This window comes from Sceloporus occidentalis, unplaced genomic scaffold, assembly GCF_023333645.1.
Source record: "Sceloporus occidentalis isolate IW3139 unplaced genomic scaffold, rSceOcc1.0.p SCAF_1, whole genome shotgun sequence".
NCBI classification, from domain to species: domain Eukaryota; kingdom Metazoa; phylum Chordata; class Lepidosauria; order Squamata; family Phrynosomatidae; genus Sceloporus; species Sceloporus occidentalis.
The window spans coordinates 5,866,652-5,884,652 of record NW_028316981.1 but is presented as its reverse complement, the minus strand read 5'-3'; the positions used below and the strand labels follow the sequence as shown (position 1 = coordinate 5,884,652).

The window sequence follows — 18,001 nt, the reverse complement described above, 5'->3', positions numbered from 1 at the left end:
GCTGGGAGGTGGAATGGACTCTCTAGGCGAACAGGACTTGTTTCCCTGGAGGACTCTGCCCTTTCTAGGGAGAACTGATGGGCTCTCTATTATTATTATTATTATTATTATTATTATTATTATTATTATTATTAAATATTGTGTGCGTATATATATATATATATACACACACACAATAATTAAATTATTATATAATATAATAATATAATCATTATATAATAATAATGATAATAATAATTATTATATATTACATTATAATTATAATTATAATTATTATAATAATATAATATAATATAATATTTCCCACCCTTCTCTCCCAGGACTGGGACTCAGGGCTCCTTACAACATTAATAATAATAATTATTATTATTATTATTATTATTATTATTATTATTATTTGTATTCCGCTTTTTCACAAAGAATCAAAGCGGATTTCCAACAGTATAATTAAAACATCAAACAATAAAAAATTACAATTAAAAAACCCCGAAACCCCAACCCGCCCCCCGTTATAAAAAAACAGTGATAAACCCATAAAAAGAGATTAAACATCAAAAAAATTAAAACTATCCAATAGGAAGACGTTGAAATTTTGGGCAGATTAGCACAAGAAATGAGACTTCCTCTAGAGGAGGGGGGACGGGAGTGATAGTATCAATCAGTTTTGATATAAGTATCAGTAGAAGGGGAGGCAAGTCTAATGGATCTAACCTAGTTTGGAAAGGCCTGCTGGAAGAGATCCATCTTATTAGCCTTTTAAAAGGCTTCCAAGGAGGTAATATGGCAGATCTCATCCGGCAGGTCATTCCAGAGCCTGGGAGCGGCTGATGAGAAGGTCCTCTGGGTCACCACTGAGAGTCTGGTCTTCTTGGGTTGTAGCAGATTCTTCCCAGAGGACCGAAGTGTGCAGGGATAGGCACTGCCACAAGTAGTCAGGACCCAAGCCATGTAGGACTTTAAAGGTTAGAACCAACACCTTGTACCTTGCCCAGAAACTGATAGGCAACCAACGGAGAGATTCTAGTACCGGTGTAATATGGGCAGTTCTGGGTGTGCCTGCGACCAGCCTGGCTGCCATATTTTGTACCAATTGGAGATTCCAAACTTGGCACGAGGGTAGCCCCATGTGGAGCGCGTTGCAGAAGTCCAATCGAGAGGTTAACAGCGCATGTACTACTGTTTCAAGGTCTCCCTGCTCCAGGAAGGAGCGCAGCTGGAGTATCAGCTGAAGCTGATAACAAGTGCTCCTTGTTGGTCCCTGACTCTCTGGAGTCATACCAATTGGATGGCTGCCTGACTTCGATCTTCATCAGTCCATGACTTTCCAGAGTCATACCGATTGGCTTGCAGCCAAACTTCAACTCTAGTCAGTCCCTGACTCTTCAGGATCAAACCGATTGGCTGGCAGCCCTACATCAATTCTCATTGGTCCCTTACTTTCCGAAGTCATACTGATTGGGTTGCAGCCCAACTTTCACTCTCCCTGGTGTCATAGCAATTGGAAGGAAGCCTGACAACGGTCCCCAGCTCGACTTTTGTAATGCGCTCTACATGAGGCTACCCTTGTGTCAAGTTCAGAAACTTCAACAGGTACAGAATATGGCAGCCTCGTTGGTTACTGGCACACCTAGATCTGTCCACATTACGTCAGTTTTAAAATCTCCTCACTGGCTCTCTATTAGCTTCCGAGCAAGATACAAGGTATTAACCTTTAAAGACCTACATGGCTTGGGTCTGACTTCTTGTGGGAGCACCTTCTCCCATAAAAACCACCCCACACTCTTCGTTCCACAGGAAGAATCTGCTCTAACCAAGGACGAGACTTACTGCAGTGACCCAGAGATCCTTTTCATCAGCCGCTCCTAGACTCTGGAACGACCTGTCGGACGAGATCCATCAGATTACCACCTTGGATATCTTCAAGAAGGGTTTTCCAGACTAGAATACCCTTGCTGACCTGCCTCCCCACCCCCCCGTTCCCTTCATCCTCCATCTTTTATCTTTTACCCTACCCGGACTCCACCTGAAAATTTTTTATCTCATTTTAGTGTATTGTATATTAGTGTTTTAACTCTTTTTTCAGTTTAATCTCTTTTTAGGACTTGATTATGTTTTTATGTGAGGGTGGAGGATTTTTGGAGATTTTGGAATTTTTAATCTATCTCTTTTAATTGTACTTTATTTTACTGCTGTAATCCGCTTGGATTCCCTGAGATTAAGCAGAATATTAATTATTATTATTATTATTATTATTGGGAATGAGGCCCATAAATTACTTGCAGACACAACAACAGCAGCAGCAATAGAGTCTTAAAATCATAGAGCTCCTATGGAATTAGAAAAATTAAATCATAAGACTATGCAGGAGGAATTTTAAAAAATTAACATATTTATTAAAAGTTTCTTGCACCCACACATATACATACAAGGGGGGGGGAACCAACAGATATAGAACATACAAACTTAACAAGTGCACATAAACGTCTCCCTCCAACCTCATCTTTCAACCTCCCATTTTTAAAAACAGAATACATTTTTAAAAGTGGGCAAGAATTTTTTTAAGCACTTGAAAAATGAGATATAACTTTCGTTTGATTTTTTTAAAAAAAATCTACTGTCCATGGTTTTAAACCTTTCTTAAGGACATATTTTATTCATTTCTTCTGTCTAAATATTACAGCTTTTGCTTTTAGCATACAGTCAGCCCTCCATATCCACAGATTCTTTATCCACAGATTCAAGTATGCATGGCTTGAAAATATTCAAAAATATATAAATTCCCAAAGGCATACCTTGATTTTGCCATTTTATTTAAGGGACATGATTTTATTATCCATTGTATTTAATAAGACTTGAACATCCACAGATTTTGCTATCCACAGGAAGTCCTGGAACCAAACCCCAGCAGATACCAAAGGCCCACTGTAATTTTATGTCACTTAAGGATTCTCATGCTTGAGCCACACCCGTTAATGCAATTATCCTGGTATAGTAAGGAATGTATGCTGATTTTTATTCTACCATTCCCCACAAAAAATATTATAACAAATCCTTCAAATTCCGTATACAGAAAAAAACCTGGCTTCTCTATTTTGTACATGGGGTTCTGAAGCCTTGTGCATAACATCTAATGTAGAAAATCCCATTATAGGTTCACCTTTGAGTCTCCATAGGTCGGAAACGACTGGAAGACAAACAACACACAACCACACCAGTACTCCATGTAACCAAGAAGATATGTCCAAATTATGAGCAAATTTACAATTATGCACAAGTTGCATCAATACTGCCATCAATAAAATTGAAATTTAATGTTTATTGCTTTCAGTATCACTCATAAACAAAGATAGTAACAGCAACTCATTATTATGTTTGATCTTTTCTCCTGCAGCATCATCTATAAAATGCAAGACCTCTTCCCAGAAAGCTTAACTTTGGGGTAGAATAACCACATGTGAACTAGAATACCCTGTTTCCTGCAATCCACCCAGCATAAAAAGTCTTATTTGAAGCCAAGGCAACTGAAAGGGTTTTGATTTGGAGAGGTCCCTTATATTATAGAGGTCTCCATATAAGACTACTTCACCAATTTGTCTCAGTAGAAGATTCTGATTCAGGTCCATTATAGAATCATAGAGCTGGAAGAGACCCCAAGGGCCATTCAGTCCAACCCTGTGCCATACAGGAACAGAAAGTCTAAACACTTCTGACAAATAGGGCCATTTCCAAAGGAGACTCAACCACACATCGAGGCATCATATTCCATTGTTGAACAGCATTTTCTGGCATAAATTTCTTCCTAATATTTAGGTGAAATCTCTTTTCCTGTAGCTTGCATTCATTGTTACAGGCCCTGTTCTCTGGAGCAGCAGAAAACAAGCTTGCTCCCTCCTCAATATGACATCCCTTTAAAATACAGGGCTTTCATATCACCCCTTAATTGTCTCTGCTCAAGCCTAAACATACCCAGCTCCCTATGTTGCTCCTCATAGGGCATGGTTTCCATTTTGGTTGCCCTCCTCTGCATACCCTCCAGCTTCTCAACATCTTTCTTGAACTGTGGTGCCCAGAACAGGACACAGTATTCCAGGTGAGGCCTTACCAAAGAAGAACAGAGTGATACTATTCCTTCCCTGTATCTAGATACTATACTCCTACTGGTGCAGCCTAAAATTACATTGGATGTTTTAGCTGCTGCATCACATTGCTGACTTAATAGCTTTTGCATGTGCTGTTGTCCAACCAGGCGACCCCCATCCTATTATCTGTGCATTTAATTTTTTCTGTCTAAATGACATTTCTCCTTGTTGAAATTCATTTTGTTAGTTTTGGCCCAACTCTCAATCTGTTAAGCCAGGTCATTTTGAATTCTATTATTAGCTGCACCTCCTAATTTAGTGTCATCTACAAATTTGATAAGCATGCCCTCTATTCCATCTTCCAAGTCATTGATAGAGATGTTGAATAGCACTGGACCCTGATCTCCAGGTTGAAGAGGAGCCATTGCTGAACACCCCCATGGGTTCAGCCAGTCAATCAACTGCAAATCCACCTAACAATTGCATTGCTTTGCCCATCTAGTGTTGACGTTATCCTGCATGTTTGGACAATACCACTGTTGTACTGAAAACTCAGGTCACCAGAAGAAAGGCCACAGGAAACTCCAGATGGATAAAGGTTAACTGACAAAATGGCAAATAAACTCTCATCCCTCAAATAAAAAGATAATGGTGGGGAACTGCACCTTTTTCACTTGAGGCATTTACAGTGAGTGGGTTCACCACAGTATAAGTGGCTTGGTGATGAATAAGATTATTCTTCCAACTGAAACTTTTACCACACTCAAGACATTTAATTAGTTTCTCCCCTTTGCGTATTACTTGATGACAAGTCAGGCTTGTCTTTTGATTGAACCTTTTCCTCTGTTCTAGCCATTTAAACAGTTTCCCTCCTCTGTTAGTTGCTTGATGACAAGAAGTGCCTTCCACCTGAAGTTTCTTCCACACTCCAAGCATGTAAATGGTTTCTCCTCTCTGTGTGTGTCACTTGATGACAGGTGAGGCTTATGTTCTGATTGCAACTTTTTCATTTTCCAAGGATATAAGTGGATTCTCCGTTGTGTGTTTCTTGATGACGAATGAGACTTTTCCTATGCCAGAAACTCTTGCCACACTCCAAGCATTGAAATCGTCTCTCCCCTGTGTGCACAGCTTGATGATTAATGAAGCCTGCCTTCCGAGTGAAGTGCTTTCCGCAGTCCAAGCATTGGAATGGTTTCGCTCCTGTGTGTGTTGCTTGATGACGAGAGAGGCTTGTCTTCCAGCTGAAACCTTCCCCGCACACCAAGCACTGAAATGGTTTCTTCCCTGTGTGTGTGATTTGATGATGTCTGAGGTATGTTTTCCGAGTGAAGTGTTTCCCACACTCCAAACATTTAAATGGTCTGTCTCTTGGGTTGGTTCTTGAAGGTGGCATTAAGTATGTTTGCCACTTGAAGCTCTCTCCACATGTCACATACTCAAATGGCATCTCTCCTGTGTGACTTACGTTATGGGACGACAGAGCGAAGGTATTTCCACAGTCACCACCTCTGGATGACTGTTTCTCTGTGTGAATACTCATATGATGATTAAGGCTGGCATTGCACCTGAAGCTTCCCTCATATGCAACAGAAAGACATTTACTCTTTTCTTTTTCGTTTTGTGTTCTTTCTCGGATTGCAATTTCACAAATGTTGTCATTTTGCCAAACAGGGCATGTGTCACTCTTCTCATCAGTGTCACTTTCTCTTTCATTCTCCTCCATCTGTTTACACTGGGCTCTTTGCATCCACACTCTGCATGGTTCTTCCTCCCTCTCCTTCTCTTCTTCATCAGCACCTGGGAGGGACAGAAAATAACTCTTCAGAGTCCAAGAGAGAATTTAAGACGGAAGTCAGAGGTAACATAATTTGCTAGCTAATCGATTTGCATCAATCTCCAGGGGCTATCGGAGAGAGGGAGATGGGACCCTAGTGCCTCAATCGGCTTCCTAAGAGACCAGCTTCACTCCATCAACTCCTTCCTTCAAATCCTGCTCTCAGGATTTTGGAATCTTAGGGTATCCCAGTTAATTCCACTTGCATTAAAAATCTTCTCTTTTTGTGTGTTTTCTGCCATTTCTTTCTCATTGTAAGCTTGGGAACAGATAAAGGAGTTTATCACACCGGAGGAATTTCTTTTAATTTTGAATGAAAAGAAAGTGAGGCCAGAACACATTCACATGAATTCGCTAGTTTAGCGAATTTATGTGAATGCGAATTGCGTTCGAACTGGTTTCCCATTGCCCGAAAATAGCATGCCATTGCCCGAATTTACGTGTGGTAGTCTATCACGCAATAATGTGAAACCCATGATTGTGTTCAGACTGACTTCCCATTGCCAGAAATTGCAAGTGGTAGTCTATCACGTACTAACGTTAAACCCCATGATTGTATTCGGATTGCCATTGGATTATACTTCCAATTTCCCTTGTCTGATAAACTCCCAGGTCTGATTTGTGTGTGACAGAGAGGAAGTGGGTGGAAGTATGTTTTAGGCTATGAACGAATTAAGGTAAAGCCCACAGATTTACATGATGGAGTGTTGCTTATTCTATGCTTACATTTAGGGATTCTGATAGTTCTGTCTACAGAAGTCATACTGTTAACTTCTCTGGTTACTGAAATAAAGTTTTGCTGCTGAAGTGCAGAAGGCTGGTTTACTGAACTAAAGGAAGTAGGCAGTTCCTGACATCCTTCTCTTTACAGAAAAAACAGGGTACAAACCGCAGAATAGTTTTTAACTTTGTGTGAGGAGGGAGGCTCAACAGTGACAGGTTGTTATTTGCCTGTTTGCAGGAGAAGGGCAAATGATTGGTTCCAACCATTATCATGGCAGCATCTTTACCTATAAAGACTCTTACAAGCACAATGTATACTTTGAAGCACCCTCGCATGATCAGTGTAGCTGTTTTAAAGCTGGATTCAAGGATAGCTTTTAGACTGCTTTTAGGGGTTTTAAAAAAGTGTTTTAATGTGTTTTTTTTAATTTAAAAATCTCTGTATTGATTTATTGTTTTTATTTGCTCATTGCCTTGGGAGTCCTTGTGGGAAGGCAATACAGAAATACTTCCTACTCCCTACTGGCCTAGTAACAAGCATAGCATAGACTGCGGGCAGACTTTATTATTCTTGAGCAACAGTTGTCTTAATATTTCTAGTGCTTGATCATTTAGCACAAATGTCAGATTGATAATTAAGACTAAACTACACAGGACACTTGGTGGTTCAATTTTTCTGTTTTTGGGATGGATATATCCCCTCCCCCCGTCAATTTTTTTGCAGGATGCTCAAGTCCACTTGGGCCTCCTGTTCCATGGGACTGGTAGAAAGAGAAGAAGACCACACACCATGTGGATAGACTCAATCAAAGAGGCCATGGCCCTGAGCTTGTGGAACCTAAGCAGAGTGGCTGAGAGCAAGAGGTCTTGGAGGTGTTTCATTCATGGGGTCGCCATGAGAACAGTTTAACAAGTTTAATACTGAAGCTCGAATTTCTGAACTGAAGCAATGGTGTATATGACAGTAGTAGCAGCAGCAAGAATAGGCATAGCAAGTCATGGGGGAGGGGGTTATCGCTAAAAGTGCTTAATCCTCCACCAGTGGTTCATGCTTAACCCAACACCATCTCCTCTAACCTTGACCACAGTCAAGAGTTTACTGAGAGGAGAGACCAGATACCAGTCAGGCTAGTAGATCATGATTTGGTTTGCTTTAACACAGTGAGACTGAAGAGGAGCTCAAAAGACATTTTCCAACATGGTAAACAGAACTGATCACAAGAAAGGAAGTCTTACCCAGGGATGACACCATCTCCCAGTTCTCCTTCATCACCTCCTTATGAAGTGCCCTTTGGTCTGGATCCAACAGAGCCCACTCTTCCTCGGTGAAATCCACCACCACCTCTTCGAAAGTCTCCTAAAGAAAGGCATGTTATATTCATGAGCAAAAAAGGTGAACCTCAGTCAGAAAAGAGAAAAGAATGTCACATTGGGTTGTGCAAAAGAATCTAAGGGCTCCTCCAGATGGAATAAATGCAGCTGACGGCTGCTGTATTTGCTGCTGCAGTTCTCAGGGTTTTGTTTTTTTAAAAAATAACCAAATGTTGTCTCAATTCCTGACATCAGCAGCAATATTTTATTCCATCCCAGAGGGTGCCCTCCCCATTCTGGGATGCATCAGAACAAAAAATCTATATGGGGCTTGCAATTCACACTGGGTTAAATGGCCACTAACTGTTTGCCATTGTTTTTCCCTGAGGCTGAGAGCATGTGACTTGCCCAAGGTCAGCCAGTGGATTCATGGCCTAGCTGGGAATTGAATCCTGCTCTCAAGATGCATAGTCCAGCACTCAAACCACTACACGACATGTGCATGTGCCTTCAAATCACTGTTGGCATATGACAACCCCATCAATTTCTTAGGGTAGTCTTAAGCAAGGAATATTCAGAAGTGGTTTTGCCAATTCCTTCTTCTGAAATAGAGTCTACAGCCTCTGGTATTCATCGGCAATCTTCTATCCAAGTACTAGACAGAGCTGAGCCTGCTTAACTTCCAAGATCAGATGGGATATGGTGACTTTTTACAGGAATAAAAAAAATCTAGAGAAGTTGCAAATGGATGCCAAGGCAGCACCAGGACTCACTAACTGGTAAGAAGAAAGGAACTTTGTTGGAAAAGATTTCACTTCCTCCCCTTAATCTAGAAGATCCTAGCATCTTTACAAAATGGACTTTATCAGCTCCTTAATGAGTAACTCTGGTCCAAAACACACTGCAGAAATATTCCAGTTTGAGACCACTTTAACTGGCCTGGCTCAATGCTAGGGAATTCTGGGAAATGTAGTTTTGTGAGACATTTCGCTTTCTCTGTTGAGAACTCTGGTGCAACAATAAACTACAATTCCCAGGATTTCCTAGCATTGAGCTGGGGCAGTTAAAGCAATCTCAGACTGGATATTGCTGCAGTGTTTTGGACCGATGATTGCGGCAGCACAAAAAGAGAGCTTGTGTAGGGTGAGGGAAATGTGCAGGTGATACAAGCACTGAATTTGCCCTTTTTTCATCCTACCCACAATCGTTCTCCTTACCTGATCCATTCTCACTGAAACTGTTCTGAGTGCATCATAATGAGGGGGTGTGCTTGTATTTTCAGGGCCTGTCCTCATTCCAGCTCCTGTAAGGAACAGAAAAGGCAAAACAGAGGGTTATTTACCATGCTCTCAGTTTCTGATTTAAATCTAGCCATATATTAACACAATTGTAGCCTAGGGTTGCCTGTCATAACATACACATAACTGGAAAGTAACAGCAGAATCAAAGGAACCTAAAGGTTAACAGAGGTACCAAAAATACCTTCTTAAACATATTGGAAGCAAGCAAGTGGCCCAAGGGGGTGGGGGATTGCCAACAGAAAAACTAAGGAAAAAGCACTGAAATCTAGGCAAGAAAGGAAAATCAGGGCAGAGATGTATTTAAAAAAAAAATACAGAGAAAAGCATCTGGATAAAATATTTTTAAAATAGGGAGAGAAGTGAGAGCCTCCTATGTCAGTCTTAGATTTAGTTTTACCTCCCCAACTCATAGAGACACATGCATGCTCAGACTTACAAAGAAAAGGAGAAATGTAACTACATAGTAAACTATGTAGTTTGAATCTATTGCTCCATGTCCTAGGATCACACGGGGAAATTGGAAGTATAAATGGGGATTATCTCATGAAAACTGTGCATTTGTGATTAAGATTTTCACATGACATCACGATTAAAGCTTCATTATCCCGGGAATATCTTGTGAAAGTCACGCAATTGCAATAAAGCTTTTCACACAACATTGTGTTGAAAAGCGACCAAGTGCCATTAACCCGTGAATAACCAGGCAATAAACAGCAACAAATCATTCATGGGATTTTCCTGTGAATGATTTGTTGCTGTTTATTGCCTGGTTATTCCTTGGATAATTACTCCTGTGTGTAAAAATGTTAATTTTAGTTTTAATTGCGATTGCTCGATTTTCACGGGACGATCCCTGTTTAAACTACCAATTTCCCCCCATGATTTTCATGGGATAATCCCTGTTTAAACTACCAATTTTCCCCTGTGTGATAAAGTAAAAGGTCTCTGGAGCAACAGAAAACAAGCTTGCTTCTTCTTCAATATGCTGTTGTTAACTGCCCTGAAGTCAACCTCAACTCATGACAACCCTGTGGATGAGGCATCTCCAAGACCCCCTGTCCTCCACTGCTCAGATCCTGCAGGCTCAGGTCTATGGCCTCTTTGATTGAGTCTAAACATCATGTAGTCTTTCTCTCTTTCCACTACCCTCTACCCTTCCTACCATCATCATCTTTTCCAGTGATTCATGCCTCCACATGATGTGGCCAAATTACAATGTAATCATCCTGGCTTCCAGGAAGAGTTTGGGATTGATCTGTTCTAGAACTCATTTGTTTGTCTTCTTGACAAGACACTTTATTTTCAGCACTCTTGTCCACCATCACATCTCAAAAGAATTTGTTTTCTTTCTAATGGCTGTCTTCACTGTCCAGATATCATCACATCTGTACATAGTGATGGGGAATACGATGGCCTGGACTTTAAGAATTATATTTTTGCACTTGTCCAGTTCTTTCAAAGCTGTCCTTTCTCATCCTTGTCTTCTTCTTACTTCTTGATTGCACTCACCATTCTGATCCAGATTTGAACCAAGGAATGGGAACTCTGACTATTTCAATTTTCTCATTATCTAGGATGAATTTTTGTAGATCTTCTGTGTCCATTATTTTTGTTTTCTTCTTCAGTAATTGCTCCAAATGTGTGTTGGTTTCTGCTAGTAGTATTGTGTCGTCCACATATCTTAGATTGCTAATGTTCTTTCCTCTACTTTCCACACCTGCCTCTTAGTCTAAGCCTGCTCTGTGTATGATATTTTCTGCATACAGGTTGAATAAATGGGGAACCATTCTGTTTCTCCATATTCAGTTCTGATGGCAGCTTCCTGTCCTGAATATAGATCACTTATTATGATAATCAAGTGTAGTGGCACTCCCATTTCTCTGAGAGCATTCTATAGCTTTTCATGATCTCTATATGACATCCCTTCAAATATTTAAACAGGGCTATCATGTCACCTCTTTGGAGCTCAGAACTGGACACAGTATTCCAGCTGAGGTCTGACCAAAGGTAGTCAGGATACGAACTCATATGGATGTAACCCTTTCCTTAATCTTTGGTCCCTTACACACACATCAGTTCAAAGTGCTGGTTAGGACGCACAAACTGGTTAATATGCTGCAACTTACACAGCCCAGATATTTTGTGCAGACTGAATGGAAGGAAGGTAAACAAAGACATTCCCCTTTATTCCTTACCTACTGAAGGGAACATATTCTCCCCCTTTTGCAAACTTTGAATGGATTCAGAAGTAGATTTATCCACCTTTATCTCCTTATCCACAAAGAAGGCCAGCTGTAGAAGAAACAGTGAGGAAAATAAAAGAATGAGATTAGGCAAAGAAAGCAAGACCACGAACTCTGGGTGGTTAAAGCTAATTAAGCTGTTTATAGCATTCAAACAATTTAAAACAAATAGACTAAGAAGCAAAAGTAAAACAAAAAGACAACATAATATTAAGAGACTGTGCATTCAGTTTTCAGAAGCCTGTTGGAATAAAAATGTTTTCATCTGCCAATGGAAGGACAACAAGGAAGGAGCTAGTCCAATCTCCCTAAAAGTTCCACAGCTTGGGAGCAACTCCAGAAAAAGCCCTATCTCACATTCCGAGCAGATGTGCCCTAAAGGGTGGTGATACTTCAAAGCACACTCAAATGGTAAAATACAGCCTGGACTTGAGCCACATAGGGCTTTATAGGTCAAGACAAACACTCTAAATTATACCTGAATCAGAACAACAGCCAGTGAACATGTTGTAACAAGAGGGTCATATCCTCCCTGTAACCAGCTCCAGTTAATCATCTGGTTGCAGCTCTTTGGACTAGCTGACATTTCTGAACACTCTTTAAAAGCAAGGCCCATGTACAGCATGTTGCAGTACCACAACAAGCTGTAATGAAGGCATGCACCACTGAGGCCAAATTAGACAACTCCAAAAAATACGGACCAATGGCACAGTAGTTTTAGCTGTACAATGTGCACTCATCCACCACAGAAACCTAAACATTCAGGCTCAGGGCTAAATCCAGGAGAACACCTAAACAGTGTCTTTGGGGGGAGTTTAGCCCTACAGCATAGTCTGAATTCCTAATCCTCATTTCTTGATCTGCCTTTCAACTGATCAGAAGTCCCTCTGGCTTTTCTGGATTAAGCTTCAATTTGTTCATTAACTTTCAAATACAGGTTGAGTCTCCCTTATCCAAAATACTTAGGACCAGAAGTGTTTTGGATTTCAGGGTCCCCCTCCCCCCCAGATTTTGGAATATTTGCATGTACATAATAAGACATTGGAGATGGGACCCAAGTTTAAACAGAGGAAAATCATCTAATCTGAGATGTGGTGCTGGGGAAGAGTGCTGAGGATACTGTGGATGGCCAAGAAGGCAAAACAAGTAGGTCTTTGAGCAGATACAGTCAGAAATCTCCCTGGAAGCCAAGATGATCAAATTGAGGCCATTGTACTTTGGTCACATCATGGGAAGGAATGACTCACTAGAAAAAGTAAAGCTAGGAAATGTGGAGGGTTGCAGAAAGAGAGCAAGAGCATATGCAAGATGGCTAGATTCAATCAGGGAGGTCACGGACATGAAGCTAGAAGCTTTAAGCAGAGTAATGGAGGACAGATGAGCTTGGAGATGTCTCATCCACAGTGCCTCCATCAGTCAGGGATGACTTGAGGGCAGTTAACAACAAACAAATACTCCTTAAACACCTAGCCTGAAGGTGATTTTATACACAATAATTTAAATAGTTTTGTGCATGAAACAAAGTCTGTATACACTAAACAATCAGAAAGCAAAGGTGTCACTCAGTCACCCATGTGGACAATTCTGAATTTTGGAATATTTCAGATTTTGAAATTCTGGATAAGGGAGAGACAACCTGTATTTATGAAAATAAATATTCCCAGTACTCTGAAATGGCCAAGATGAAATTCTCTCACCTGCTGCTCTTTTAGCATCTTCTCTTCTGCCTGACTCAGGAGGAACCCTTCAGCCAGGGCCACTGCTTGGGAACTAGTCTCTGGCATACACTCTCTCACCCAGTTCTTCATCTCTGTGGGGAGGATAGCCAGGAACTGTTCCAGAATCACCAGGTCCAGCATCTGTGCCTTTGTGTGTTGCTCTGGCTGCAGCCATAGGTAGCAGAGATTGTGGAGTTGGCTGCAAACTTCTCGGGGGCCCAAAACCTCCTGGTAGCAAAAATGTCTGAAGTACTGGCACTGTGCATCTGAACTGAGTACATCTTCCTCTAGGCTCTTCTTCAGTGTGCTTCCCATTAGTTCTTCTTCATGCTTTGTCTGAATAGGATGAGGGCCTTCTACATACTCATAGCCAACTGAGGCTTGGTGGTCCATTTTTGATCTGTTCTCCCATGTTTCCAACATGGCTGAAGGAGTACTTTCCTCTTTCAATCGATTCTCTCAGGCAAAATTATTGACGACACCAATCCTATAAAGTAAATAAAATAAAAAATTATTTGAGTGAGGAATTCTGAAGACTCTCTTGAGGTCAGAGGCAGAGGGATGTTTTACAGTTCAAAACAGTTTTCTCTTTATAGCAAACAGCTAACATGACTGAAAAGCTAGCTAGGTGAGAACGTTTCCTTTCCTTCTTTTTCTTTTTTAATTCTTATGTGGCAATAAAAAACACTGTTACATCATTCTCACATTCCACCATGATGTTAACTTTAACCATTTAACATTCAAAAGTTTCAAATAACAAATACTGTATATACTTGTGTATAAGTCGACCTCATGTATAAGTCGAGGGCAGGTTTTGGGAGCAAAATCATGGATTTTGATATGACCCGTGGATAAGTCGAGGGTCAAACTCAAGAGCATGTAACAAAGGATCTAAATGGGGCGGGGAGGACACCACTCTACTCCCTCCTTCTCCCTTTCTGAATCTCTCCCAAGGGTCACAGTCTCGGCATGCAAAGTGTGGACCCAAAGCTCTGATTTCTCTATCCTCCCTGCCTTCCCCACAACTTTCCCAAGGTTCAAGGCTTGCAAAAAGGGGAACCTCAAGCTCTGATTTCTCTCTCCTCCCTGCCGTCCTCACAACTTTCCCAAGGCTCACAGAACAGTACAGTATTACCGTATTGACTGTATTGCTATAAATCAACATAGGATTATGGAGCCCAATTTGGGGCTTAATTTTTCGATTTATAGATGCGCATATACAGGAATTCATAACCCATTTGTTAATTCCTATCTAGAACATTTTGGCATTTTCCACAGAAAATGTTAAATTGTTTATCTCACAGTGAAAATTAAATTGATTTTCCTTATATATTTTCTTCAATTTGATCATCAAAATAGTAATATGCCTGTATGCTTATTTTATCATATTTAATTTCTTTGCAAATAATTCACCCGTGCTTATCTCAAATATATCTCATTATGGGTGATTCTCTCCCCATTCCAGAAACTTATTTCCTTCTTGACATGCACTGCACCATCCTTCTGCTTGTTCTCTCCCAAACAATTCATACTGAACATAGCCCTGTTTAAATACTTGAAGGGATGTCATATTGAGGAGGGAGCAAGCTTGTTTTCTGCTGCTCTAGAGACTAGGACCCAGAGCAATGGATGCAAGGTGCAGGAAAAGAGATTCCACCTCAACATTAGGAAGAACTTCCTGACAGTAAGGGCTGTTCGACAGTGGAACACACTTCCTAGGAGTGTAGTGGAGTCTCCTTCTTTGGAGGTCTTTAAACAGAGGCTGGATGGCCATCTGTCGGGGATGCTTTGATTTGGATTTCCTGCATGGCAGGGGGTTGGACTGGATGGGCCCTGTGGTCTCATCCAGATCTACGATTCTACGAACTAAGCACTCTCTAAGTGGTTTACAATGCGTAAGCTAATTGCCCCCAATATGCTGGGCACTCATTTTATGGAAGGATGGAAGGCTGACTGGACCTTGGGGCCCTCCTCTAGGATCGACATTGTGGATGAGGTATCAGCATTTGACCACTGCGCCACCAGGGCTCTAGGCAGGACATGAGGGTGTAATGGGGGATCTGTTCTGGACCCCCCACACACACACAAACAGAGACTTGCCGATATTCAAGCCTCATAGGCTTGAATGGGGTGCATGCCCGCAAGCGCGCACAGGGTGTACCCCATTGAATTTAACGGTAGTTGCCCCTCCATGAATATTCATGACTGCGGATCTCAAGTCCGTGAAAATGGAAGAGCGAGTGTACTCACACTGACCCATGGATAAGTCAACCCAGTTTTATGAGGTTAAATTTTTGATTAAAATTTCTAGACTCATATACAGTATATACCGTAGCTCCCTCCTTCTTGTCAGGTCCTTGTGGCACTAGGACTCACCCTCTGCTCTACACCCACCTTCTGGATAGCAGCAAGGTTGTTGTTGTGTGCCTTCAAGTAGTGCCTTCAACTGATGGTGATCCTATCACAGGGTTGTCTTGGCAAGATCTGCCCAGAGGAGGTTTGCCTTTGCCTCCATCTAAAGCTGAGACAGTGTGCCGCGTCACTCAGTGGATTTCTGTGGATGAGTAGGGATTCAAATCCAGGTCTCCAGAGCTGCAGTCCAGCATTCAAACCACCATGCCAGGCTGGTTCTCTTATCTAGAAGCAAGAATTCAGAGACATAGCTGTGTTAGTCAGGAAAATCAGCACACAAAGGGATCTTGCAGCACATTGGAGATTAACAGAAAGAAAGAAGTTGATAGCATAACCTTTCCTAGACTGGAGCCTCCTTCCTCAGATGGATGGGTCTCTGTATGCCTCATCAAGAGCCTCCTTCTAGAAACTGGAGGCAACTCTATGCCTGGGCATCACTTTTCCGGAGATGGGGAGAATTTTCCTAGAGAGGCGCTTCAGGGAACTGCAATGGACTCTCTAGGCAAACAGGACTTGTTTTCCTGCTGCCCACTGGAGGACTCTCGAGGAGCTGGGCCTCTGAAGCACGCTCTCTCTTTCCACAGTCCCCCCTTTCTTTTCTTTTCTTATTTTATGTCAGATTTTATTTCACTTTAAACTATAGGTTAATGTTAAAATTTGTTTGGTTTTTCTTTCATAATAATAATAATTATTATTATCCCAACCCTCTGTGCAACGCAACTGGGGCAGCTTACAGCATTAAAATATACATTCCATAACATAACCCCCCAATCCCACCCACCCCTAAACATACAATTAAACCAATTACAATTAAAACATACTTAAAAACAGTAACAATAATAACAGATAACAGATAGACAGTAACTGTAGCCAGTCAGAGGTCAACTAGTTGGGTCTTCTTTTGGGGGCTGGGTATCTATTCAGGAAAAGCCTGCCAGAAGAGTGAATGATACTGACAACATTAATCATAACCCTCCATTTGTTCAGTTTCAGTTCAGTTTCTGATTGCTTAAAACCATCGGTTCTTCGGTTGTCACCCTATAAAACAAAGGGATCACACAAATATTAAAGCCCCGTTAAAATATAAAAGCATACAAGACATAATATTAAATTCCAAATATCATTTCTAATTTACAGTAATTAAACGTATCCATGAGAATTAAATGTAGAAAATCTATATAAATAAAAATGTAAATGTTGGTTTGTTCAAAATCTTAAATCTCTGAAAATTCTTCACCAATTGCTTTCAAATTTTGACACAACATTCCATTCGAATACACACGTTTTTATAGACCTACTATGTTTTTATATACCTACTATGTTTTTATATACCTACTACGTTTTTATATACCTACTATTATATAGATGTCACACCTGTGACAGGTAAAAATATGTTTTTTAAAAAACAGCTCCATCTGTTGGATGTAACAGCAGCACCGATCATTGCAAGATTTGCGTGGAAACATCAGACCATTTGGGAACGCATTCATACTGCTTGCAGGAGATTTCAGGCAAACATTACCTGTAATTCCTCGATTGACACCAGCGGACGAAATAAATGCTTGCCTGAAATACTCCATTTTGTGGTGACACATAAAGACGTTAAAATGAACTACAAATATGTGTGTCCACCTGCAAAACGATCGATCAGCTGAAATATTCTCACATCAATTGCTGGAAATTGGGAATGGAAAGAGGCCGGATGATGTGACCTCAGGATGAATTTCATTGCCTCATAAGTTCTGCAATTTAGTGACGTCAAAAGAAGAATTGGTTGAAAAAGTATTTCCCAATATTCAAACCAATTATAAGAATCATGATTGGCTGAGTGAATGAGCTATTCTTGCGGCCAAGAACAAAGATGTCTACGAACTTAATATTATTCAGTCTAACATTCAAAGTGAGGCAGTCATATACAAGTCTGTCAACACTGTTGTGGAAGCAGATGAAGCGGTTAATTATCCAACAGAATTTTTGAATTCACTTGATCTGCCAGGGATGCCACCGAACGTACTACAAATGAAAATTGGTGTGCCAATTATCATGTTGCACAGTATCAACCAGCCAAAGCTTTGCAACGGCATGTGGCTTGCAGTAAAAAAAATTAATGAGCGACGTCATTGAAGCAACAATCTTGACAGGACCTTTCAAAGGAGAAGATGTCCTCATTCCTCGCATTCCTATCCTTCCAACAGATTTCAATTTAAGAGATTGCAATTCTCAATTCACTTGGCATTTGCAATCACCATCAACAAAGCTCAGGGCCATTCTTTAGAATTGTGCTGTTTAGGGCTAGGCACAGATTGCTTCTCACATGGACAAATTATATGTTGCGTGTTCTAGAGTCGGCAGACCAGACAATCTCTATATCTACCCA

General features: G+C 40.9%; 1 protein-coding gene and 1 pseudogene across 1 annotated transcript; one reads left to right on the top strand and one right to left on the bottom strand.

Annotated features, from left to right (window-relative positions):
• Nucleotides 1-2,415: 2,415 nt before the first annotated feature.
• On the bottom strand, nt 2,416-16,204 carry LOC149320493 (uncharacterized). The gene is made up of 7 exons (XM_089501467.1): nt 15,960-16,204; nt 15,607-15,849; nt 13,192-13,699; nt 11,447-11,543; nt 9,168-9,253; nt 7,876-7,996; nt 2,416-5,879 (listed from the first exon to the last, which is right to left on the bottom strand). Exons 3-7 carry the CDS (start codon nt 13,633-13,635, stop codon nt 5,086-5,088), a joined length of 1,542 nt encoding a protein of 513 aa, XP_089357593.1. The 5' UTR covers nt 13,636-13,699; nt 15,607-15,849; nt 15,960-16,204; the 3' UTR covers nt 2,416-5,085.
• On the top strand, nt 15,829-17,899 carry LOC149320492 (uncharacterized; annotated as a pseudogene).
• The last annotated feature ends 102 nt before the right edge of the window (nt 17,900-18,001 follow it).